At 39.0% G+C, this 27963-nt stretch overlaps 1 protein-coding gene and 5 non-coding genes across 8 annotated transcripts in view; 1 reads left to right on the forward strand and 5 right to left on the reverse strand.

Moving 5' to 3' along the window:
• The window catches only part of LOC133653406 (troponin C, skeletal muscle), a 61014-nt gene that overhangs the window by 28127 nt on the left and 4924 nt on the right, over positions 1-27963 (reverse strand). Inside the window, exon 2 of one of the 3 annotated variants that reach the window (XM_062052629.1) lies at positions 9042-9154. In XM_062052629.1, coding sequence (XP_061908613.1) covers positions 9042-9154 — 113 coding nt within the window. Of the gene's footprint in view, positions 1-551; positions 655-9041; positions 9155-27963 lie in introns of those variants that run through there. The other 2 variants (XM_062052631.1, XM_062052632.1) reach the window with 2 other exon arrangements.
• Positions 22072-22212, forward strand: LOC133654428 (U4 spliceosomal RNA). The gene has a single exon (XR_009826883.1). It is a non-coding gene; the product is annotated as a U4 spliceosomal RNA (small nuclear RNA).
• LOC133654429 (U4 spliceosomal RNA) lies at positions 25465-25605 on the reverse strand. The gene has a single exon (XR_009826884.1). It is a non-coding gene; the product is annotated as a U4 spliceosomal RNA (small nuclear RNA).
• On the reverse strand, positions 26262-26402 carry LOC133654426 (U4 spliceosomal RNA). Its single transcript, XR_009826881.1, has one exon. It is a non-coding gene; the product is annotated as a U4 spliceosomal RNA (small nuclear RNA).
• LOC133654424 (U4 spliceosomal RNA) lies at positions 27059-27199 on the reverse strand. Its single transcript, XR_009826879.1, has one exon. It is a non-coding gene; the product is annotated as a U4 spliceosomal RNA (small nuclear RNA).
• On the reverse strand, positions 27821-27961 carry LOC133654427 (U4 spliceosomal RNA). The gene has a single exon (XR_009826882.1). It is a non-coding gene; the product is annotated as a U4 spliceosomal RNA (small nuclear RNA).

A 27963-nucleotide genomic window follows, 5' to 3' on the forward strand; every position in this document is an offset into this window, starting at 1 on the left:
ATGTGTGTGCCTATAGTAGCAGGTGTAGTCCAGGTATGTTCTGATCAAAATATACTAGATAACAATACAATTATTATTATTTTGAACCAATTCCTACACTTTGTTAGCCGCATTCCCGCTTTGGAAATTGTTCAAAAAGATAAAAAAAAAAGCATCAAAAAGCTCGCATTTGGTTTGCTGGTGCAAATCCTTCAGCTCATCCAGGCTATTTTTAAAATCCCACAAGGGGGGCAGGATTTGAGGGGGGATTTTTGTCAAGGTGAAACTAAATTCGGACACAAGTCGTCTGTCTCGTTTTACTCAGCTGTGTAAATGTGTGTGTGGTCTATCTTTAGTCTAAATATCTATCATATCAAGTTTAGTGATGATACGGCGCGAATTAAATTCACGGAAACCTGACATAGTGCGTAATTATCTTAACTAACGAGTAAATCCAGGAGTTCCCCACAAACGAAAGTAAATCCAGAGCTTCTTCATCACTGCACGTCCATCTTTTCTTGCATCCTGGCCAGATGAACCCCCGAAAACCCCCCAAAAGCCAAGTTTCTTACCATGATGAGCAGCTGTTGTGTCACAAGACAACAAAAAGGTGTCAAGAGTTCTCCTTGCGACGCGACACAGTCGAAATAGAAGTCGTGCCCGCTTCCCCCCTTCCTTTAGTACCTTTGCATCCTGCTCACTTTTCCTGAAAATGAGCAGGATTGGGCCGGAGGCAGCCAATCAAATCGTGCAATCTGTTGACGGACACCCCCATGTGGAACGCTCACAATCCGATCTGCCGCATTTAGACCTGGGGGATCATCTCTGTGACATTTATTGAAAAAAAGGAAAGAAGTGGAGAGGATCAACTTCAACGCTGATGGATGCTAAGATGAACGCCTCCCCGCCCGCGTGCTGACATTCTCTTTCTTGCTCCATCCCTCCGCCATCTCTTGACCTCGCAGCACTTTGACATCCGTAACTCAAGATGGAGCACAAGTGATCTCCAACAGCTGTACAACATCTCCAGCTATGCTTCCCCATCATACTTCTATATATACCTCTCTCTCTCTATATATATTTACTGTATATACTGTAGTTAGCATGTCAATCAACGCAAGTGTCCTCGTCTGAAAACTGAGGTCTACCCGCTTGATTAGGTGTGTCCTCATTTCATTACACGTTGTTTTACAGCAACCTTCCACACTTTGTGGATCATTGTGAGTCTTTGCTGATTTCGATAGTGAAAGTGGGCAGTTATCATCAACAACTGGCGGGAGGAGTAGTTGCGTTTTTTTCTTACGACATCTGTGTGGGAGGGCTTACTGTAGCCTTTGTGGACTGTTTTGTGTCTATTTCTACTAGACAAGGTGGTGGTTATTATCAATAACTGGCGGGAGGAGTGGTTGCATTTTTTTCCTACGACATATGTGTGGGAGGGCTTACTGTAGCCTTTGTGGACTGTTTTGGGTCTATTTCTACTAGACAGGGTGGTGGTTATTATCAATAACTGGCGGGAGGAGTGGTTGCATTTATTTCCTATGACATATGTGTGGGAGGGCTTACTGTAGCCTTTGTGGACTGTTTTGTGTCTATTTCTACTAGACAAGGTGGTGGTTATTATCAATAACTGGCGGGAGGAGTGGTTGCATTTTGTTCCTACGACATATGTGTGTGAGGGCTTACTGTAGCCTTTGTGGACCGTTTTGTGTCTATTTCTATAGTGAAAGTGGGCAGTTATCATCAATAACTGGCGGGAGGAGTGGTTGCATTTTTTTCTTACGGCATCTATGTGGGAGGGCTTACTGTAGCCTTTGTGGACTGTTTTGTGTCTATTTCTACTAGACAAGGTGGTGGTTATTATCAACTGGTGGGAGGAGTGGTTGCATTTTTCTTATGGCATCTGTATGAGAGGGTTTATTGTAGTCTTTGTGGATGGTTTTGTGTCTATTTCTACTAGACAAGGTGGTGGTTATTAACAATAACTGGCGAGAGGAGTGGTTGCGGGTTTTTTTCTTACGGCATCTGTGTGGGAGTGCTTACTGTAGCCTTTGTGGACTGTTTTGTGTCTATTTCTACTAGACAAGGTGGTGGTTATTATCAATAACTGGCGGGAGGAGTGGTTGCATTTTTTTCCGACGACATATGTGTGGGAGGGCTTACTGTAGCCTTTGTGGACTGTTTTGAGTCTATTTCTACTAGACAAGGTGGTGGTTATTATCAGTAACTGGCGGGAGGAGTGGTTGCATTTTTTTCCTACGACATATGTGTGGGAGGGCTTACTGTAGCCTTTGTGGACTGTTTAGGGTCTATTTCTACTAGACAAGGTGGTGGTTATTATCAATTATCAATTTTTTAAATTTTTTTATTATATTCTTAGATTTTTTTTTTACTATGCTTTCATTTTCTATACACACTGTAAATCACTTTGTGATTCTGTCTGTGAAATCCGCAATATAAATAAATGTAAATTACTTATTTTTCCTGTAGGCTTTACATTTCTAGGTAGGAGCAAAAGTTTGACAGACATAGCAACAGTAACTAATGGGGGCGGGGCTAAGCGGAACAAACTTTCGCGCGGATGGGTAACAGGCTAATGTGTGGACCACAATTACACAAAATGGATACATTTGTGACTCGCACCTCAAAGGTCGTCGAGCCAGAGCCAGCGCCTGCAGAGAAACAAAAATCTGACGGGCCTAATCAACCAAAAAGCCAACCGAAAAGAAAATATGATGAAGGGTATCTTGCTCTTGGGTTCACGGCAGCGGTGGTGGGGGCAGAGGAGAGAACCCTGTGTGTTCTGTGTCCAAAACCGCTAGCAGCAGACAGCATGAGACCCAACAAATGAAAGAGACACCTCGAGACCACACACCTCAACCACGTCAATAAGCCACTTGATTTCTTTCAAAGAAAACGGTCAGAGTAGCGTCAACAGGAGAAGCGCATGGTGAAAGCTGCATCAGTAAACAGCAACGCTCAAATGGCTTCATATAGAGTGGCATACACAATTGCACAATGCAAAAAAGCACACACAATTGCTGAGCAGCTCATTCTCCCCGCTGCAATATACATGGTGTCAGTCATGCTCGACGAGACAAGCGCAGCAAAATTAAAAGCTGTCCCACTGTCAAACGACACAGTTGCGAGACGTATATGCGACATTGCAAGTGATCTTGAGGAACAACTCGTAGACAAATTCAAAATTTACAAAATTAAAATTACAAAGTAAAGTCATGTTCACTTGCGCTGTCTTGCCAAATGCATAGCTCCTCCTTTTTTTTTGCAAAGATTGCAAAGTGGCACTTTTATTTTATTTATTAAGTTATTTATATATATATGTTATTTGATTTATTATTGAACTTGATGCAAGTTATTTGATTTATTATTGAACCTGATGCAAGTTATTTGATTTATTATTGAACTTGATGCAAGTTATAACACTTTTATTTGATTTATTATTGAACTTGATGCAAGTTATAACACTTTTATTTGATTTATTATTGAACTTGATGCAAGTTATAACACTTTTATTTGATTTATTATTGAACTTGATGCAAGTTATTTGATTTATTATTGAACTTGATGCAAGTTATAGCACTTTTATTTGATTTATTATTGAACTTGATGCAAGTTATAACACTTTTGTTTTATTTATTATTGAACTTGATGCAAGTTATAACACTTTTATTTGATTTATTATTGAACTTGATGCAAGTTATAACACTTGTATTTGATTTATTATTGAACTTGATGCAAGTTATAACACTTTTGTTTTATTTATTATTGAACTTAATGCAAGTTATAACACTTTTGTTTTATTTATTATTGAACTTGATGCAAGTTATAACACTTTTTTTGATTTATTATTGAACTTGATGCAAGTTATAACACTTGTATTGGATTTATTATTGAACTTGATGCAAGTTATAACACTTGTATTTGATTTATTACTGAACTTGATGCAAGTTGTAACACTTGTATTTGATTTATTATTGAACTTGATGCAAGTTATAACACTTGTATTTGATTTATTACTGAACTTGATGCAAGTTATAACACTTTTATTTGATTTATTATTGAACTTCAATCAATCAATCAATCAATCAATGTTTATTTATATAGCCCTAAATCACAAGTGTCTCAAAGGGCTGCACAAGCCACAACGACATTCTCGGTACAGAGCCCACATACGGGCAAGGAAAAACTCACCCCAGTGGGACGTCGGTGAATGACTATGAGAAACCTTGGAGAGGACCGCATGCAATGGATGTCGAGTGGGTCTGACATAATATTGTGAAAGTCCAGTCCACAGAACTTGATGCAAGTTATAACACTTTTGTTTTATTTATTATTGAACTTGATGCAAGTTATAACACTTGTATTTTAATTTATTATTGAACTTGATGCAAGTTATAACAATTGTATTTGATTTATTACTGAACTTGATGCAAGTTATAACACTTGTATTTGATTTATTATTGAACTTGATGCAAGTTATAACACTTGTATTTGATTTATTACTGAACTTGATGCAAGTTATAACACTTTTATTTGATTTATTATTGAACTTGATGCAAGTTATAACACTTGTATTTGATTTATTATTGAACTTGATGCAAGTTATAACACTTGTATTTGATTTATTATTGAACTTGATGCAAGTTATAACACTTTTATTTGATTTATTATTGAACTTGATGCAAGTTATAACACTTTTGTTTTATTTATTATTGAACTTGATGCAAGTTATAACACTTTTGTTTTATTTATTTTTGAACTTGATGCAAGTTATTTGATTTATTATTGAACTTGATGTAAGTTATACCACAGCTGCACAGTCATTTTATTTATTATTGAACTTGATGTTATTTTATGTTTGAATGTATACAACTTGATGTTACTTGATGTTCGATAAATTTGAAAATGTTAAGCTTGGCATTAGCGTTCTGTTGGGGCGATGGGGGCAGGTGGGGCTTGAAAACTCCCCCTTGTCCAAAGTGGGGGATGACAAAAAAAGTTTGAGAACCACTGATATACGTAATGATAACTAGAGATACAAAAGAATGCAGAAAAATGGAGGGGAAGAAAGAGAAGCAACCTATATTAACCTTGTAGATTGTTATAGTAACAATAGGTTAAGCTTTGTCAGTGTGCCATGTGTTACCCAGTTTCCCCTAGGTCGGGGGTCAGCAACCTGCGGCTCTTTAGCGCCGCCATAGTGGCTCCCTGGACCTCTTTCAGAGATGTGTGAAAATGAAAAAAGTTTTGATATATTTTCAGTAGGAGAACAAACATGACACAAACCTTCCTAATTGTTAGAAATCCCACTGTTTGTGTTATAAATGCTTCACTGATGAGAGTATTTGGCAATTTCAGCGATCCTTGAACTCATCGTAGTTTGTTTACATGTACAGCTTTCTCCGATGCTGCCACAGAAAGACGCGTTTTATGCCACTCCTTCTTTGTCTCATTTTGTCCACCAAACGTTTTATGCTGTGCGTGAATGCACAACGATGAGCTTTGTTGATTTTATTGATTTGCTGGAGTGCTTATCAGGCATATTTGGTCAATACATGACTGCAAGCTAATGGATGCTAACATGCTATTTAGGATAGCTGTATGTACACATTGCATCATTATGCCTCGTTTGTAGGTATATTTGAGTTAACTTAATTCCCTTTACTTATGTCCTCGGTGTATTTCATTTATATTTGCATGTCTCAAAACACATTATCTGTATGTAATATTGGCTGCATTTCTGATTGTGTGCCATGTTGTTCCAGACCACAGCAAACGTTACCATGTTGTTCCAGACCACAGCAAACGTTACCGAGCTTGCAAAGATTGTGATAAATTCATTAGAAGAAGACAGCCTGTCCTTTCCTTTAACTTGGGCACACACATCTATACCTTTGGCAGTTTCAAGCCAGTAATTTCCAGGAGTTATCTAACCCTCTGAGACACTTACTCAATGTGTTGCCTTCATTATAACACTTACATAAGGCTTTTAACTTTTCGTGGCTTCAGACAGATTTGTTTTTGGTATTGTTGGTCCAATATGGCTCTTTCAACATGTTGGGTTGGCGACCCCTGCCCTAGGGCAACAACGTTAATACATGTTTGATATTTTTCATTCACTTTCTTCTTTTCCGCTGCCGGTATTTTTTCCTTTATTTTTATTGTAATATTTTCAGACTGTTTTTGTTCTATTTTTGGCCAAAGTAAGACAAAGAAAACAATCTTGAGGTTGTCTTTATTTTTTTTCTCAGTTTTAACGCCGTGATTTTAATAGTCCGGCACGCGTGTGCACAGATTTTCCTCTGAGCTAAAATGAGTTTTGACACCCCTGGTCTAGTGGGTTACTTTGAGTCGGTTCATTCGTGCAAGATGGTGCTTATCGTTAATAACTGGCAGAGGTGGGACCAAGTCATTGTTTTGCAAGTCACAAGTAAGTCTCAAGTCTTTGCCCTCAAGTCTCGAGTCAAGACAGGCAAGTCCAGAGTCAAGTCCAAAGTCAAGACTGGAAAGTCTCAAGTTAAGTCCCAAGTCCTGCATTTTGAGTTTCGAGTCCTTTCAAGTCCTTTTAACCACAGACTAATATATTTACACAGATTGTGTATGCTTTTAAAACGCTGTATTTATTTATTTATTAAAACAAGTGCTTTTGAAATTGCAGGAAAAAAATTGTGCTGACATTGCACTTCATAATAGCACTATTAACCAGTCATTTTAAACATTTAACTCATTCCTTTACAGAATAAACACATTTGAAAAAACAAGTGCAACTGTACTTATTTGCAAAAAAGTGTTAACATTGTATTTCCATGGCATATTGCATTGTAACTAGTTCCACAGCAGTTTCTATCCTGTTCTTACCTTATCTCATTGATCTCATCTCATACTGTATGTGTGCGTACACATGAAAAACATAACAAGTACATGAACATAACAATGAACAGAGTTGTACTTTTTAGATGTCAGGGCCCTATGCAATATGTACACATATTCTTAATATACAAACCCCGTTTCCATATGAGTTGGGAAATTGTGTTAGATGTAAATATAAACGGAATACAATGATTTGCAAATCCTTTTCAACCCATATTCAGTTGAATATGCTACAGAGACAACATATTTGATGTTCAAACTGATAAACTTTTTTTTTGGGCAAATAATCATTAACTTTAGAATTTGATGCCAGCAACACGTGACAAAGACTTATTTGGAATATCCCACAGGTGAACAGGCAAATTGGGAACAGGTGGGTGCCATGATTGGGTATAAAAGTAGATTCCATGAAATGCTCAGTCATTCACAAACAAGGATGGGGCGAGGGTCACCACTTTGTCAACAAATGCGTGAGCAAATTGTTGAACAGTTTAAGAAAAACCTTTCTCAACCAGCTATTGCAAGGAATTTAGGGATTTCACCATCTACGCTCCGTAATATCATCAAAGGGTTCAGAGAATCTGGAGAAATCACTGCACGTAAGCAGCTAAGCCCGTGACCTTTGATCCCTCAGGCTGTACTGCATCAACAAGCGACATCAGTGTGTAAAGGATATCACCACATGGGCTCAGGAACACTTCAGAAACCCACTGTCAGTAACTACAGTTGGTCGCTACATCTGTAAGTGCAAGTTAAAACTCTGCTATGCAAGGCGAAAACCGTTTATCAACAACACCCAGAAACGCCATCGGCTTCGCTGGGCCTGAGCTCATCTAAGATGGACTGATACAAAGTGGAAAAGTGTTCTGTGGTCTGACGAGTCCACATTTCAAATTGTTTTTGGAAACTGTGGACGTCGTGTCCTCCGGACCAAAGAGGAAAAGAACCATCCGGATTGTTATAGGCGCAAAGTTGAAAAGCCAGCATCTGTGATGGTATGGGGGTGTATTAGTGCCCAAGACATGGGTAACTTACACATCTGTGAAGGCGCCATTAATGCTGAAAGGTACATACAGGTTTTGGAGCAACATATGTTGCCATCCAAGCAACGTTACCATGGACGCCCCTGCTTATTTCAGCAAGACAATGCCAAGCCACGTGTTACATCAACGTGGCTTCATAGTAAAAGAGTGCGGGTACTAGACTGGCCTGCCTGTAGTCCAGACCTGTCTCCCATTGAAAATGTGTGGCGCATTATGAAGCCTAAAATACCACAACGGAGACCCCCGGACTGTTGAACAACTTAAGCTGTACATCAAGCAAGAATGGGAAAGAATTCCACCTGAGAAGCTTAAAAAATGTGTCTCCTCAGTTCCCAAACATTTACTGAGTGTTGTTAAAAGGAAAGGCCATGTAACACAGTGGTGAACATGCCTTTTCCCAACTACTTCGGCACGTGTTGCAGCCATGAAATTCTAAGTTAATTATTAATTGCAAAAAAAAAATAAAGTTTATGAGTTTGAACATCAAATATGTTGTCTTTGTAGTGCATTCAATTGAATATGGGTTGAAAAGGATTTGCAAATCATTGTATTCCATTTATATTTACATCTAACACAATTTCCCAACTCATATGGAAACAGGGTTTGTACATTTTAACTGATCTATATTTGAAAACAACGTAGATCTAATTTGATTGGCTATTGTACTGAGAGCACACACGCTGACAGACACACACGTACAAAATAAAAGATACGGCGCGATCCTGAATAACTTTTTAATCTTTGGGTTTTGGGGAAAGTAGCAAGTCTTGTCGAGTCAAAAGGCTCAAGTCTAAGTGAAGTCACGAGTTATTGATGTTAAAGTCTAAGTCCAGTTGCAAGTCTCTTTACATTTTGTCAAGTCGAGTCTAAAGTCACAAAATTCATGACTCGAGTCCAAGTCATGTGACTCGAGTCCACACCTCTGATAACTGGTGCGTGAGCGAGGCTTTGAATTGGTGGTTGATTTCAGTATTGGTGGCGATCATTAACCGGCAGGAGGAGTGATTGAGGTCGTTAGATCTGTGGGGTAGTCCTGGGCTAAGGAGGTGCTGGAGTACGGGTCAGAACACTCTCGCCTGCCAAACAAAGTGTGTCCAAGTGACAATCTCATTTTCCCACCATCCATACCGTCCAACTTAAGTCACCTTCCTCCCAGAGCAGCTGATTGACAGCAGCAGCTGATGCTCCGTGTTTTCGACGTCTTCCTCCTCCCCTTTCTTCTACTTCTTCTTCTGGTCCTGCTGAGAGGAGAACGGTATGAAGACAAATTATGCGGAGAAGAATCACAAAGTAATATCATTTATTTTGCTGTTAATGTTTGGTCTTCTTATGCCAACGTCTACTTGTCCCTTCTATTTGTGGACAAGGCCCTCCTCCCTTATCCTGTCCCCCGAGGAGCAGCTGAGGCCCAAACTTTCTAAATAAGGCAGAAGGTATTATCTCTCTCTCTCTCCTCTTTCTAAAAGTTAGACTAACATACAATACAACATACGCCAGTGAAAATACTAAAACTGCAAACCCCAAAAGCAGTGAAGTTGTCCCGTTGCGTAAATGGTAAAATAAAAACAGAATACAATGATTTGCAAATCCTTTTCAACTTATATCCAATTGAATAGACTGCAAAGACAAGATATTTAACGTTTGAACCGGAAAACGTTGTTATTTTTTTGGCCAATATTAGCTCATTTGGAATTTGATGCCTGCAACATGTTTCCAAAAAAAGCTGGCATAAGTGGCAAAAAAGACTGAGAAAGTTGAGGAATGCTCATCAAACACTTATTTGGAACATCCCACAGGTGGAACGGGCTAATTGGGAACAGGTGATTGGGTGTAAAAGCAGCTTCCATGGAATGCTCAGTCATTCACAAACAAGGATGGGGCGAGGGTCACCACTTTGTCAACAAATGCCTGAGCAAATTGTTTAAGAACAACATTTCTCAACCAGCTATTGCAAGGAATTTAGGGATTTCAACATCTCCGGTCCGTGATATCATCAAAAGGTTCAGAGGATCTGGAGAAATCACTGCACGTAACATTGAATGCCTGTGACCTTCGATCCCTCAGGTGGTACCGCATAAAAAGCGACATCAGTGTGTAAAGGATATCACCACATAGGTTCAGGAAAACTTTAGAAAACCACTGTCAGTAACTACAGTTGGTTGCTACATCTGTAAGTGCAAGTTAAAACTCTACTATGCAAAGCCAAAGCCATTTATCAACAACACCCAGAAACGTCGCCGGCTTCGCTGGGCCCGAGCTCATCTAAGATGGACTGATGCAAAGTGGAAAAGTGTCCTGTGGTCTGACGAGTCCTCATTTCAAATTGTTTTTGGAAACCGTGGACGTCATGTCCTCCGGACCAAAGAGGAAAAGAACCATCCGGACTGTTATCCACAAATGCCAGCATCTGTGATGGTATGGGGGTGTATTAGTGCCCAAGACATGGGTAACTTACACATCTGTGAAGGCACCATTAATGCTGAAAAGGTACATACAGGTTTTGGAGCAACATAGGTTGCCATCCAAGCAACGTTACCATGGGCGCCCCTGCTTATTTCAGCAAGACAATGCCAAGCCACGTGTTACATCAACGTGGCTTCATAGTAAAAGAGTGCGGGTACTAGACTGGCCTGCCTGTAGTCCAGACCTGTCTCCCATTGAAAATGTGTGGCGCATTATGAAGCCTAAAATACCACAACGGAGACCCCCGGACTGTTGAACAACTTAAGCTGTACATCAAGCAAGAATGGGAAAGAATTCCACTTCAAAAATGTGTCTCCTCAGTTCCCCAACGTTTACAGAGTGTTGTTAAAAGGAAAGGCCATGTAACACAGTGGTAAAAATGCCCCTGTGACAACTTTTTTGCAACGTGTTGCTGCCATTAAATTCTAAGTTCATGATTATTTGCAAAAAAAAAATTTAGTTTCTCAGTTCGAACATTAAATATCTTGTTTTTGCAGTCTATTCAATTGAATATAAGTTGAAAATGATTTGCAAATCATTGTATTCTGTTTTTGTTTACCATTTACACAACGTGACAACTTCACTGCTTTTGGGTTTTGTACATTATACGGTAAAAAACTGTTTATACTATATAGCTTTGAACAACTAGAGGATTAGGGGGCTACTCTCACCCGCTCACATGCTCATGTTAGCATGCTAACTCCAATCCATCCATCCATCCATTTTTTACCGCTTGTCCCTTTCGGGGTCACCGGGATCGCTGGAGCCTATCTCAGCTGCATTCATGCTAACTGTTTGAGCTAATTTTGCGGCCATACACCCCAGAATCAAATAACTAGGTATTGACACATGCTATCTGTTAGCATGCTAACTTATATTTTAATTTTTTTAGCTAATATTGCAGCTCTGCACCTCAAAGATGTATACCTTGTTACTTGAATAATGCTAACTGTTAGCATGCTAACAATTTATTTTTTTTATAGCTAATATAACAGCTGTACACCTCAGAGTCATATACCTTGGTACTTGAATAATGCTCACTGTTAGCATGCTAACTTTTTTTTTTTTTTTTTTTTAGCTCATATTGCATCTGTACACCTCAAAGACATATAACTTAGTACTTGAATAATGCTAACTGTTAGCGTTACGGTAATTTTTGATATACTGGGTCAGGCATATGGAATAGTGGTTCTTAGCCTTGTTGGAGGTACCGAACCCTACCAGTTTCATATGCGCATTCACCGAACCCTTCTTTAGTGAAAAATTTAAAAAAAAAAAATTAAAATTCAAGAAAAGGTTATATGTTTTTTTACTGGTGCACAAAATGAACCGTGTATGAACATCACCTTGTTCAAAGAACAAAACCAACACAGTGCATAAACTCACAACAAATTACACACCTTACACACATTACCATGAATTGATTAACGTGGACCCCGACTTAAACAAGTTGAAAAACTTATTCGGGTGTTACCATTTAGTGGTCAATTGTACAGAATATGTACTGTACTGTGTAAACTGTATTGTTTCATATAAAGTATTCTCTTCATTTGCAATCTACTAGTAAAAGTTTCAATCAATCAATCAAAAAACCTGCAAATCAGATGGAAAATTAGAGGGAACATTGTTTGGGGGTATCCATAATACGCCGGTAGAGAGAAGTTTTTATTTACACGATAAGTCGGATGTGTCTTTACCTCCAAGGCGGAGGCTCCGCCGAATCCCTGAGGCCGACTCACCGAACCCCTAGGTTCGATCGAATCCAGGTTAAGAACCAATGATATGGAACAACGTGACACACAATGATGATTCTATCTTAAAAGTACAGGTTTTCTTTTTTAACCAGTGGGCTCAAAAGGGGAAATTATTGGCTGTATTTACCATTTCCAGTAAGAATGAGGAAGCCCCATGTGGAACAAACATAAGAGGAGGAACTGTATATGTGTATAAAAGTACAAATATACAGTTACTCACAATCCAACTGAAGCTCAACTCAATTTGAACACTACTTTCTGCACATATCTTCAAACAATTTCAAATAATTTCTGGGTGATCGTTCCAACCACGATGGATATCTGTCCGCCCGCTGCAGACTCTCCTGCGTTGTCTCCGACCTGCGCCGAGAACAAGTTAAAGCTCGTCTGCCATTTCAGCGCTGGTCCGCAGCTCCACAACCACGACCATACCGATGCTCAGAGGGTGTCTGTAACCCTGCCTGCTCACTGCAGCGTCCACCAGCTGAGGATGCACATCTCCATGCAGGTAAACATATTGTTATGCTTTTGTTTCCTACTGTCCAGAAAAGTTATTACACGTTTTTTCCCTACTTGGCCTAAAAAAAAACGTCCTTTTGAAAATCGATTCTTAAAAACCAGAATCGGTTCAAAATCTTAGGAAACAAAAATCGCAATTTAGATGTGAATCACACCTCCTTTTCCAACATTTTAAAAGACATAGGGCCTGATCTATCAAGCCATCCTTTTCTACCGCTTGTCCCTCTCGGGGTCGTGGAGGTGCTGGAGCCTATCCCAGCTGCATACACCCCGGACAAGTGGCCACCTCATCGCAGGGCCAACACAGATAGACAACATTCACACTCACTACTAAGATCTAAATATGTACAAGCAAGTTAAAAAGTTTTAAAAAATTACAGCATCTTGTGCAAGCGCATGCCGCTGCACACGTCACTCCGGCGGCAGCAAGCAGCTGCTTTCCATCAGCACTCAATGCACCTGGCACTAATGAGAGGTCCTGCCTTCATAAGCCTTCTCAACCTGCTATCCGGCCCCAGAACATAACCATCTTTTCGAGTACCGTTAGCGATCATCAAGCTCTATGCAACCTTGCGCTCTCTCATATTTGACTGATGAACATAGTCACATAATTTCTTCAGGAAGTATAAATGACCACGAATGAAGATAAACTATTAACCGCAATATGTCAGTGTGAAAAACAACAACATGATTTTTACATTTGGAGAATGTGTTTGGTCTATTTTTAAACAAAGAAAACAATCAGAAGTTGCCTTTATTTTTAAGTTATCATGCCATGATTTTACCAGTCTGGCCCACTTGGGAATAGATTTTCCTCCATGTGGCCTCTGAGCTAAAATGAGTTTGACACCCCTGGTCTACATCAAATGGTATGATTTGCCTGAGTGGCTGGAGAGGACAGATAAAAATAAAAATGAAAATCAATTTTGATTATTTTGAATCGAATAAGAATCGCTACAAATAAGAATTGCGATTAATTCGAAAATCTCTTTTTTTTGACACCCCTAATAATGCGTCACCTTTCGAGAATCCCCCGACGAGCTAATCGGAAAGGTGTGGCGAGTAGCTCGCAAACGAGGGGTAGGAGACCCCAGAGATAAGGAAATACAGCTTTTTAAAAATATATTGTATGTCTTTAATACTATTTTCATACAGTATAGTATTTTATTCGTAATAATAATAATAATAGATTTTATTTGTAAAAGCACTTATCATTGAACAAACAACCTCAAAGTACTACAGTGCATTTAAAAAACAACAGCGCTAGAACCACAAATAGCTGCCCCCAACAAGTAAAATAAATAGTAAATTAAAATAAAAACTAGAACAGCCTAATAGCTATAACTAGCACACATATATCTAAAATAAAGGCTTTTTTAAAAAGAAGGGTTCTTAAGCCTTTTTTAAAAGCATCCACAGTCTGTGGTCCCCTCAGGTGGTCAGGGAGAGCGTTCCACAGACTGGGAGCGGCGGAGCAGAAAGCATTGTCGCTGTTTGCACTTTATGAGGCAGCCATTGAAAGAGGAACACCGACAAATCTCCCCAAGGACTACCTTGCTACAATTCTCGCAAATGAATAAAGATATATGTTTTAAATTGTTTGACTTTATGCATTCAGGTGCAGAACTTCCATCCTGATCCCCTTGCGATACTGGATCCAGAGAGGTATACCTTGCTATATTGTAAGGTGGACGACTGGTACGAGGCCTACGACGACTGTCAGATCATCAGGACACTAAACATGCCGTGGTGGTATGACGACGCTGGACTACGAACAGCCCACATGATGCTGAAGGAGACGGTGACAGTGGATTCAGAGTCCCAGCAGAAGCAACAACACTTGTTGGCCTTCCTAATGGGACACAATCTGGAGGAAGAGGTATCGGACAGACTTGGCGAGCTGGCATACACCCGCAGGAAATTGGCATCTTTGAGAAAAGAGGAGCTGAAGCATCGAGACGAAACATTGTACACCACAGAGCCTTGGATCGCAAACACTCCGGTGCAAGACGACTTAAAGCACCTGCTAAACAGAAAGCTCCCAATCACCTTACATTACATGAATCAGATCAGCTTCAGTATAAAAGTCGATTATACCGCAACACCTGATATCCTTCTGAAATTTTTTGAACGAGTCATGACAGAGCAGAAGCAAGACCTTCATGACACTATGGTGCTGAAAGTATCAGGAAGAGAGGAGTTCATATCCGGGGACTACCCTCTGAGAGACTTCCAATGGGTGCGACAGTGCTTAAAAGACAATCAAGACCTCCACCTGTCTGTGGTCCCTATCTCGCAGCTTGTCAAGGAGATGGTCCAGTTGGAGGATTTGCCGCTCGTGGACGCTTTCAGCGGTAGATTTATGTCCCATGAAGATATCTGCCTGAAAGGAAAAGATTCGGAAGACGTCTTCATGATATCCCTGTGGGACTGCAACAGAAAGTTTCGCGTCAAACTTGTCGGTATCGACGTTCCGATGCTGCCCAGCAAATCCCTACAATCTGTTTTTGTGGAAGCGTCGATACTCTACGGCAATAGGGTTCTCTTGTCGGTGTCTTCACCTCCTAAACCCTTCACAGACGAAGTCCTGTGGAATGAATGGCTGGACTTTGATGTGTTCCTGAAGGATCTGCCACACGGAGCCAAGCTGGGCTTCACTATTAACACCAGCAGCAATGACAACAAGGATGCAAAATCGGCTTCAAAAATGACCGATGTGTCGAAAGGGAGAGAAAAAGTGCTTTACTTTGTCAATCTTCTCTTGATAGATCACAGGTCAGAAACTAACCATTTTGTTTGTTTGTTACTAGTAAAACTCCAAACGAAAGAAATTTGGAGCCAGAATTTTAGTCCTTATTATAATGTTGAATCTTGCTGTTTGCGCACAGGTCGGTCCTCAGACAGGGATCCATAACGCTACACATGTGGTCTCACCATGACCAGGAGGATGGGGCCATCACCTACCAAGCAGACAAGCTGTCCTGCGCTACGAACCCGGATAGTTCCAACTCCATGGCCATTACCTTCCTTCTTGACCGCTACAGCTTCCCCGTGGTTCTCCCAAAGTGCTTCAGCCACACTCCCAGCACTATACCGTCTGATTCTGCCTGCGCACCCATGCAGGACAAAGCAAATGAGCCTAATACCTTCAGACGTCTTTCTCAAGACATTTGCCCGAAGAAGGCTCTCATAAAAAGATTTAGGGAGAAAAGCGTTAGCTACGGTCCTAACCTACCTAAGTTCCTCCGCAATGTGGATTGGATGGATAGCAGAGTGGTGGAGGATGTCCACTGGTTGCTGATAAACTGGGACCCGGCAGAACTGGATGTGACCGTGGCCCTGGAGCTGCTGAGCATGGACTTTGCTGACGAGGCGGTCAGGAGATTAGCGGTCCAGAGACTAGAGAGCCTCTCCAATGACGACGTTCTAAAGTATTTGCTGCAGTTGGTGCAGGTATGTGTATCTCCACACTGAATACTTAGCTGTCAGTTTTAAAGCCTTTCAAATTGATCTACCGCACTATGAATTTTTAAATCGTCTTCTAAGACAAACCAAACAGTCTACTTGCGATCAATTGAATGCCCTAAAATTCCATCCATCTTCAACCGCTTATCCGGAATCGGGTCACGGGGACAACAGCTCCTGCAGAGATCCCCAGACTTCCCTCTCCAGAGCAACATTAGCAACTTCCTCCTGGGGAATCCCGAAGCGTTCCCAGGCCAGAGAGGAGATGTAATCCCCCCATCTGGTCCTTGGCCTGCCGTGGGGTTTCCTCCCAGTGGCATCGTGCAACGAGGACCTCCCTAGGGAGACGCTCGAGAGGCATCCGCACGAGATACCCGAACCACCTAAGCTGGCTCCTTTCCAAGCGAAGGGCAGCGGCTCTACTCTGAGTCTCTCTCGGTTGACTGAACTTCTCACCCTATCTCTAAGGGAGATGCCAGCCACCCTTCTGAGGAAACTCATTTTGGCCGCTTGTATCCGCAATCTTATTCTTTCGGTCATGACCCACACTTCATGACCATAGGTGAGAGTAGGAATGTACATATCTTGGTAGACTGAGAGCTTTGCCTTTTGGCTCAGCTCTCGGATGGATGCCCTACATTTGAGTCACCTTATTTCACGGGTTTCTGAGGAACGCACATCCATACTAACATAAAAACAAAAACATTGGCATGTGAGATAAAAGCAGGACCTTATAATACTTAATGCAGCTACTGCCATCTTGTGAAGTTCAGAAACAACAACAGCAGGTCGTTGCCTACGGCCACAGCTGTTGATGCCCCCCCCCCCAAAAAAAAAAAAAAATCACTGAGCTCTAATTAGGGACCCTGTCAGTTATTTGCTTACGTAAACAAGGCCCACTGAGGTGTTCATTGTAGCGTTTACAGTACATCTCTTTATTGACAGACCCTCAAAGTGGAAGCGTACCATGATAGCGTCCTCGCTTGCTACCTCATCAAAAGAGCCTTAAGGGTGAGTGATGACATTTGCATCTCTTTATATGTTGACAAACAACAGGATTAGGGCACATCTTTACTGTGTGATGAAAAAAATCCCCACTAAAGGACGGGCTTTTTTCATGTTCTTTGGTGGTTAACTTCCGGAACTTTCTCCCCAACTGCCTTTCCCTGATGGACCATCTCCTCCCCGCAGAGCAAGCGCATCGGCCACTTCTTCTTCTGGTACGTGCGCGGCGAAGTGACGGCGTGTCCATATTTTCGCCAGCGCATGGCCGTGGTTTTGGAGGCGTACCTGCTCGGCTGCGGTCAGGCCATGCTGGACGGTTTTGCTCGGCAGGTACAGGCCGTGAATGCCCTGCAGGAGGTCGCCCTCCTGATGAAGAGCCTTTACCCTGAAAAAACAGTCCTTCCCCCGACAGGTAAGACGTGTTCTGGGATTTATTTGATTTCGGGTAAGATTAGCCAAAAGCAGACTCTATCTCCCAATAGTAGAAAAATCCTGAATCCAGATTGTGATCCGGATCAGCCCCAAAATGAAATCACATTTTCCTGATCCCATTTCGGACATTTTTGTAAAGTTTAATCCAGGCCTATTCAACAGGCGACCCACAAATAAAACGTCTTACCTTAAACACACACCATAATAATACTATTATGTTGAAGCACAGTACAATCCATCAAGCGGTGCGGCTTCATAGCTTACCAAAGTCATGCTAAAACATTTTGATATAATTTTGAGCGCCGTGTGTAATGTTCTATAGCTGGTCATCTCAATATGTCTTAATTTACTATAAAATCAAGCCCTAGCTAGTAACCTGAACCATTGTATTTAACATATTTTAAATATATCCACTCTGAACATATCCCTTCCTTCAAAGCCCCACAAGGGGGCGATGAACGTTCATCAATGACACTGAACTTATGATAGAATCATGTCATAATTCTGCAACAGGTTTATTTTAACACTCATCCATCCATTTTTTACCGCTTGTCCCTCTTGAGGGGTGCTGGAGCCTGTCCCAGCCCCCCAGCTGCATTCGGGGGGAAAGCGGTGTACACCCTGGTCAGGTCGCCACCTCATAACTTAAATTAGATACATATTTGATTATACTAATGCAGTGGTTCTTAACCTTGTTGGAGGTACCGAACCCCACCAGTTTAATATGCGCATACACCGAACCCTTCTTTAGTGGGGGAAAAAAAAAAAAAAGTTTTCAAATTCAAGACAAAGTTATATGTTTTTTTTACTGGTTCAGAAAATGAACTGTGCATGAACATCACCTTGTTCAAAGAACAAAACCAACACAGTGCATGAACTCACAACAAATTACACACTTGCAAATCAGATGGAAAATTAGAGGGAACATTGTTTGGTGGTATCCATAATACGCCGACAGGGAGAAGTTTTTATTTACACGATGAGTCGGGTGTGTCTTGACCTCTGCGGTAGAGGCTCCGCCGAACCCCTAAGGCTGACTCACCGAACCCCTAGGGTTCGATCGAACCCAGGTTAAAGGCCTACTGAAACCCACTACTACCGACCACGCAGTCTGATAGTTTATATATCAATGATGAAATCTTAACATTATAACACATGCCAATACGGCCGGGTTAACTTATAAAGTGACATATTAAATTTGCCGCTAAACTTCCGGTTCGAAACGCCTCTGCGGATGACGTATGCGCGTGACGTAGCCCGGCGAACACGGGTATGCCTTCCACATTGAAGCCGATACGAAAAAGCTCTGTTTTCATTTCATAATTCCACAGTATTCTGGACATCTGTGTTCGTGAATCTGTTTCAATCATGTTCATTGCATTATGGAGAAGGAAGCCAAGCAAGCAAAGAAGAAAGTTGTCGGTGCGAAATGGACGTATTTTTCGAACGTAGTCAGCCACAACAGTACACAGCCGGCGCTTCTTTGTTTACATTCCCGAAAGATGCAGTCAAGATGGAAGAACTCGGATAACAGAGACTCTAACCAGGAGGACTTTTGATTTGGATACACAGACGCCTGTAGAGAACTGGGACAACACAGACTCTTACCAGGATTACTTTGATTTGGATGACAAAGACGCAGACGTGCTACTGTGAGTATGCAGCTTTGGCTTTTTTTTGCGTATGTACGTAACTTTTTTAAAATATATAAGCTTTATGAACCTTGGGTTAGGTGAACGGTCTTTTGGGCTGAGTGATTGTGTGTGTTGATCATGTGTTTGAATTGTATTGGCGTGTTCTATGGAGCTAGGAGCTAGCAGAGGAGCTAGGAGCTAGCATAACACGTACCGTACCGGACGTGCGCGTCACGTACGTAACTTTTTAAAAATATATAAGCTTTATGAACCTTGGGTTAGGTGAACGGTCTTTTGGGCTGAGTGATTGTGTGTGTTGATCAGGTGTTTGAATTGTATTGGCGTGTTCTATGGAGCTAGGAGCTAGCAGAGGAGCTAGGAGCTAGCATAACAAACACGCAGGTGTTATTATGCAGGATTAATTTGTGGCATATTAAATATAAGCCTGGTTGTGTTGTGGCTAATAGAGTATATATATGTCTTGTGTTTATTTACTGTTGTAGTCATTCCCAGCTGAATATCAGGTACCGTGAGTATGCAGCCTTGGCTGCTAAACATTCGATAACTTGACCGTATGTGCGCGTCACGTACGTAACTTTTTAAAAATATATAAGCTTTATGAACCTTGGGTTAGGTAAACTGTCTTTTGGGCTGAGTGATTGTGTGTGTTGATCAGGTGTTTGAATTGTATTGGCGTGTTCTATGGAGCTAGGAGCTAGCAGAGGAGCTAGGAGCTAGCATAACAAACACGCAGGTGTTTTTATGCAGGATTAATTTGTGGCATATTAAATATAAGCCTGGTTGTGTTGTGGCTAATAGAGTATATATATGTCTTGTGTTTATTTACTGTTGTAGTCATTCCCAGCTGAATATCAGGTCACCCTCGGCTCTCACAGCATCTTCCCTATCTGAATAGCTTCAACTCCCCACTAGTCCTTCACTTGCACTTTACTCATCCACAAATCTTTCATCCTCGCTCAAATTAATGGGGAAATTGTCGCTTTCTCGGTCCGAATCTCTCTCACTTCATGCGGCCATCATTGTAAACAATAGGGAACTTTGCGTATATGTTCAACTGACTACGTCACGCTACTTCCGGTAGGTGCAAGCCTTTTTTTTATCAGATACCAAAAGTTGCAATCTTTATCGTCGTTGTTCTATACTAAATCCTTTCAGCAAAAATATGGCAATATCGCGAAATGATCAAGTATGACACATAGAATAGATCTGCTATCCCCGTTTAAATAAAAAAAATTCATTTCAGTAGGCCTTTAAGAACCACTGTACTAATGTCATACAACATTACTTATAGCTCAGGGGTGTCTAACGTACGGTGTCAAACGGAACAGGGATGAGTTTGCTAAGTATAAAAATAAGACAACATTTTTAATGAAAGAAACCGCTGTTTCTAAATGTGTCCACCAGATGTCGCAATAGCAATTCTTTGTATCTTTGTAGATGATGCTACATATGTAAAAAAAAAAACACACGTTAGTGCACCAGTCAAAGAAAATGAGCAAACTACATAAATAACATGCTGTAATTTGATTTTGATATTATTTTTTTTATCTTTATAGATTGAAAATTAACACCAATGAGTTGACTGATGAACATTATCACATAATTTATTTAGAAAGAATAGATAACACAAATAAAGATTGAATACTATCAACTGTAACTTCCATCCATCCATCGCATCCATTTTCTACCGCTTGTCCCTTTCGGGGTCGCTGGAGCCTAACTCAGCTGCATTCGGGCAGAAGGCGGGGTACACCCTGGACAAGTCGCCACCTCATCACAGGGCCAACACAGATAGACAGACAACATTCACACACTAGGGCCAATTTAGTGTTGCCAATCAACCTATCCCCAGGTGCATGTCTTTGGAGGTGGGAGGAAGCCGGAGTATCCGGAGGGAACCCACGCAGTCGCGGGGAGGACATGCAAACTCCACACAGAAAGATCCCGAGCGCAGCATCGAACCTCGGACCTTCATATTGTGAGGCAGATGAAAGTGTAAAAAAAACGCAACATTATGATTTGTACATTTTCAGAATGTCCTTTTTCTATTTTTAAACCAAGAACACAATCTGGAGTAGTGTTGTGTCGTTCGTGAACGATTCGTTCGAACGAACAAATCTTTTGAGTGAACGTACTGAACCGAATCACTTCATGAACTGATTCGTTCCTTTCTCAGTTCAGTTGAGCTCCGCCGCGACCATGCCGATATGGGTGGAACTGGCGCATTCTGTGACTCACTGAACCCTCGACGTCAGCGAACGACGCAGCTAGCTACTCATCATGGGTTGCGGGGGGAGGGACTGAGCGAACGATTTGTTCACCGCGGATTAACGACATTAATCACTCAGTGAACGACAACGCTCTCGCTCTCTGCTCTGCTTGCCCCAATGCCGCGAGTGATTCTCCTCCCGTCGCGGGGATATGTTTCATGCCATTGGCATCCGTTCTCCATTCATTCTCCAAGCTAACGGCTAATGTTGACTCAGGCCACATGAAAACAAACACACACACGCGCCCCGTCCCCATTATCTCAACACATAAACTTTGGTGAACAAATTTTTTTAACGACTCAATTTAAGGAACTGATTCTAGTGATTCAGTACGGTCAAAAGAACTGCCGATCCCATCACTACGGTATGACTGATTGTTAGGTGGTGGGTCCCATCATGCATTGCGACACAAAGAGAGTTGTATAAATACATTTTAGCTGCATGTGTTGTGAACAAAGACTTGGACATTAGACAATGTCGGTGTAATATGATTTAGAGAACATTATATTGTGACTCATTAATCAGTTGTAATATTGACCATGATTGTGAAGGGTGTGGTGGATAATGACCACCCTCAAAGTAACAATGGAATGGTAGCCTTGCTCAGTGGCAGTATCGTAGCCCATGAAGTCTATCTGAGGCGTGATTATTGCTAGTTGAAAACTTTACCCAATACCCTGCCTGGATGACCTGTAATTTGGTCAGCTATGGCAATTTTTGACAGTCCCTACGGGGACTATTTCTTCTGTTCAAAACAACAATTCAACTAATACTTTACATAAGATTATATAATTTAAGCAAATTTGACTATCAAAAGTTCGGGTAGTAAATATCGTCAAATCGGAATGTAATTATATATATATATATATATATATATTAGGGGTGGGGGAAAAAATCAATTCGAATCGCGATTCTGACGTTGTGCGATTCAGAATCGATTCTCATTTTTAAAAAATCTATTTTTTTTTTTTTATTATTTTTTTTTTTACATTTTTTTTATTTTTTTTATTAATCAATCCAACAAAACAATACACAGCAATACCATAACAATGCAATCCAATTCCAAAACCAAACCCGACCCAGCAACACTCAGAACTGCAATAAACAGAGCAATTGAGAGGAGACACAAACACGACACAGGACAAACCAAAGTAGTAAAACAAAAATGAATATTATCAACAACAGTATCAATATTAGTTACAATTTCAACATAGCAATGATTAAAAATCCCTCATTGACATTATCATTAGACATTAAAATAAAAAAGAACAATAGTGTCACAGTGGCTTACACTTGCATCGCATCTCATAAACTTGACAACACACTGTGTCCAATATTTTCACAAAGATAAAATAAGTAATATTTTTGGTTCATTTAATAGTTAAAACAAATGTACATTATTGCAAACAGTTGATAAAACATTGTCCTTTACAATTATAAAAGATTTTTACAAAAATCTACTACTCTGCTTGCATGTCAGCAGACTGGGGTAGATCCTGCTGAAATCCTATGTATTGAATGAATAGAGAATCCTTTTGAATCTTGGCAAAAATCTTAGCCACACGATTATCAAATGTAATAGGAAAATTAATTCATACTGACCAAACTGGCTTCAATCTTCAGACAATACAAGGAAATTGTTTAATGTTATTTACTATGCTAGAAGTCTCCCTTATCCCACAGCAGTATGTAGTGTTGATGCGGAGAAGGCATTCGACCGCATAAACTGGTCATTTATGTTTTGCACATTACGTAAATTTGGATTTGGAGATAATTTTATACAATGGATTAAGATGCTTTATACAAGGCCCATGGCATCAGTCAAAACCAATAATCATATTTCAGAACCTTTTTCGTTAAAAAGAGGAGTAAAACAGGGATGTCCTGCATCTGGATTAATATTTAATTTGGTTATTGAACCCTTAGCTGCAAAAATAAGAAGTGAAAATAATATTCATGGTATAAAAATTGGCTCAGTATAATAAGCTATCGATGTATTGTGACGACATAATTTTTTTACCTGTCACATGTTAACTCCTCTCTTCTTTATATCAATAATGTCATCACTGAATATGACTGTTTATCAGGGTATAAAGTTAATTGGGACAAATGTGACATATTACCACTTAATAAACACTGCAAGAAATTACAAGTTCAGAACTCCAAAATTAAATTGTATTGCACTATTATGGTATTGTTGTGTATTGTTTTCCAAAAAAAAATAAATAATTGTTTTTGAATCGAGAATCGTTTTGAATTGAAAAAAAAATCGATTTTGAATCGAATCGTGACCCATAGAATCGATTTTGAATCGAATCGTGGGACACCCAAAGATTCCCAGCCCTAATATATATATATATATATATATATATATATATATATATATATATATATATATATATGTATATAAAACATTCCGATTTGTTGCTCTTTTTTCATAAAAATAAATATATATATATTAGAGATGCGCGGTTTGCGGACACAACCGCGGAGTCCGCGGATAATCCGCGGGTCGGGCGGATGCATGACGAAAAAAATAGATTTTAAATAGATTCGGGCGGGTGGCGATTGAACCAATTCGGAAATATATATACATAGTTAAATGTTGTTACCCACATACGAAAAACGAGCAGCACTCTTTGAAACAGGCAATTATTCATCAGGCACTGCTGCAGCTGTCACGCCAAATTTATTCCCCCCACTACAAAAACCTTCCCCCCATTTACTTCCGGGGCTGCGTCCAATAAAGTCACAAAGTTGCCGGGGGTCCTTAACCCCCGGGCAGTCAAAGCCGAAGTGCTATCGATCGCTGTCAATGACGTAAGAGGAAACATGACCACGGAAGTAAATGGAGGGAGGGAAGGTTTTTGTAGGGGTAAGAAATTTGGCGTGACACAGCACACCACAACACAACACAACACAACAGCAGAAGAAGAAAAAAATAAAAAAGATGGCAACGCCGGCAGTAAACGTGGTACGCGACAAACTAAAAAAGGGAATACTAAAGACCAGGGAAAAAAAATAACAATAATAGTCAACACTTTCTTAATGGAAATGACAATAATATTATAATAATGATAAATAATATTATCACGCATTAATATCTCTTAGCCTCCAATGCGTGGCCAACAGATATTAATGCGTGGCACGCATTGAATGTCTCTGCTGCATTGGATCAGTTTCCTTTCTTTAACAAGCAAAAGCTTTCTAACCTCACTAATGCCTTGCATCGTCTATATTAGATATATAACAACGGGTGGGTGGCGGGTGGCGGGCGGTTGTGGTTTTGATAAAATGTTAGTTCGGGCGGATGGCGGGTGGATGACGACTTTTGTGATGCGGTTGCGGATGAAATAATTGCCTATCCGCGCATCTCTTATATATATATATATATATATATATATATATATATATATATATATATATATATATATATATATATATATATATATATATATATATATATATATATATATATATATATATATATACTGTATATATATATATATATAATGTGTATATATATATATATATATATATACTGTATATATATATATATATAATGTGTATATATATATATATATATATATAAATAAAACATTCCGATTTGTTGCTCTTTTTTCACACGTTTACTGTTGTTGTTCTTTAGATGGCTATGTTCTTACTTGCAAACACACAACTGTTTACATTTTAGCAAACACATTAGGCATATTTGCACAAAGTATCAGTATCTGATCAGAGAGTTTACACTTTACAGTACAATTAGGTGTGATCATTTCCTTTGAGCACCACTAAAATGTGTTTCAGTGTAATAAAGTCATTTTACCAATTAAGTACTTGGAATAATACTAAACAATCTGACGGTTGCAATTAATTCTAACAGTACCATAAATATTTACTACCTGAATTTTTGATAGTCAAATTTGCAATATTTATATTATCTTATGAAAAGTATTAGTTGATTTCTTGTTTTGAACAGAAGAGATAGTCCCCGTAGGGACTGCCAAAAATTGCCATAGCAGACCATATTGCAGGTCGTCCAGGCGGGGTATTGGGTAAAGTTTTCAAATAGCAATAATCGCGCCTCAGATAGACTTCATAGGCTACAATACTGCCACTGAGCAAGGCTACCATTCCCATGTTACTTTGAAGGTGGTCATTATCCACCACACCCTTCACAATCATGGTCAATATTACAACTGATTAATGAGTCACAATATAATGTTCTCTAAATCATATTGCACCGACATTGTTTAATGTCCAAGTCTTTGTTCACAACACATGCAGCAATATATATATATATATATATTACATTCTGATTTTTTATATATATATATATATATATATATATATATATATATATATATATATATATATATATATATATACATAACATTCCGATTTGTTGCTCTTTTTTCATATAAATATAAATAAATATATATATATATATATATATATATATATATATATATATATATATATATATATATATATATATATATATATATATAAAAAAAACATTCCGATTTGTTGCTCTTTTTTCACACATGTTATATACAATTAGGTGTGATCATTTCCTTTGAGCACCACTAAAATGTGTTTCAGTGTAATAAAGTCATTTTACCAATTAAGTACTTGGAATAATACTAAACAATCTGACGGTTGCAATTAATGCTAACAGTACCATAAATATTTACTACCCGAATTTTTGATAGTCAAATTTGCATTATTTATATTATCTTATGAAAGTATTAGTTGATTTCTTGTTTTGAACAGAAGAGATAGTCCCCGTAGGGACTGTCAAAAATTGCCATAGCCGACCATATTGCAGGTCGTCCAGGCGGGGTATTGGGTAAAGTTTTCAAATAGCAATAATCGCGCCTCAGATAGACTTCATAGGCTACAATACTGCCACTGAGCAAGGCTACCATTCCCATGTTACTTTGAGGGTGCTCATTATCCACCACACCCTTCACAATCATGGTCAATATTACAACTGATTAATGAGTCACAATATAATGTTCTCTAAATCATATTGCACCGACATTGTCTAATTCTCCAACTCTTTGTTCACAACACATGCAGCAATATATATATATATATATATAAATATATATATATTACATTCTGATTTTATATATATATATATATATATATATATATATATATATATATATATATATATATATATATATATATATATATACACATAACATTCCGATTTGTTGCTCTTTTTTCATATATATATATATATATATATATATATATATATATATATATATATATATATATATATATATATATATATATAAAACATTCCGATTTGTTGCTCTTTTTTCACACATGTTATATACAATTAGGTGTGATCATTTCCTTTGAGCACCACTAAAATGTGTTTCAGTGTAATAAAGTCATTTTACCGATTAAGTACTTGGAATAATACTAAACAATCTGACGGTTGCAATTAATTCTAACAGTACCATAAATATTTACTACCCGAATTTTTGATAGTCAAATTTGCATTATTTATATTATCTTATGAAAAGTATTAGTTGATTTCTTGTTTTGAACAGAAGAAATAGTCCCCGTAGGGACTGTCAAAAATTGCCATAGCCGACCATATTGCAGGTCGTCCAGGCGGGGTATTGGGTAAAGTTTTCAAATAGCAATAATCGCGCCTCAGATAAACTTCATAGGCTACAATACTGCCACTGAGCAAGGCTACCATTCCCATGTTACTTTGAGGGTCATCATTATCCACCACACCCTTCACAATCATGGTCAATATTACAACTGATTAATGAGTCACAATATAATGTTCTCTAAATCATATTGCACCGACATTGTCTAATGTCCAACTCTTTGTTCACAACACATGCAGCAATATATATATATATATATAAATATATATATATTACATTCTGATTTTTTTAATATATATATATATATATATATATATATATATATATATATATATATATATATATATATATATATATATATATACATAACATTCCGATTTGTTGCTCTTTTTTCATATAAATATATATATATATATATATATATATATATAAAACATTCCGATTTGTTGCTCTTTTTTCACACATGTTATATACAATTAGGTGTGATCATTTCCTTTGAGCACCACTAAAATGTGTTTCAGTGTAATAAAGTCATTTTACCAATTAAGTACTTGGAATAATACTAAACAATCTGACGGTTGCAATTAATTCTAACAGTACCATAAATACTTACTACCCGAATTTTTGATAGTCAAATTTGCATAATTTATATTATCTTATGAAAAGTATTAGTTGATTTCTTGTTTTGAACAGAAGAGATAGTCCCCGTAGGGACTGTCAAAAATTGCCATAGCCGACCATATTGCAGGTCGTCCAGGCGGGGTATTGGGTAAAGTTTTCAAATAGCAATAATCGCGCCTCAGATAGACTTCATAGGCTACAATACTGCCACTGAGCAAGGCTAC

This window comes from Entelurus aequoreus, linkage group LG07 (genome assembly GCF_033978785.1).
Source record: "Entelurus aequoreus isolate RoL-2023_Sb linkage group LG07, RoL_Eaeq_v1.1, whole genome shotgun sequence".
In the NCBI taxonomy this organism is placed as follows: domain Eukaryota; kingdom Metazoa; phylum Chordata; class Actinopteri; order Syngnathiformes; family Syngnathidae; genus Entelurus; species Entelurus aequoreus.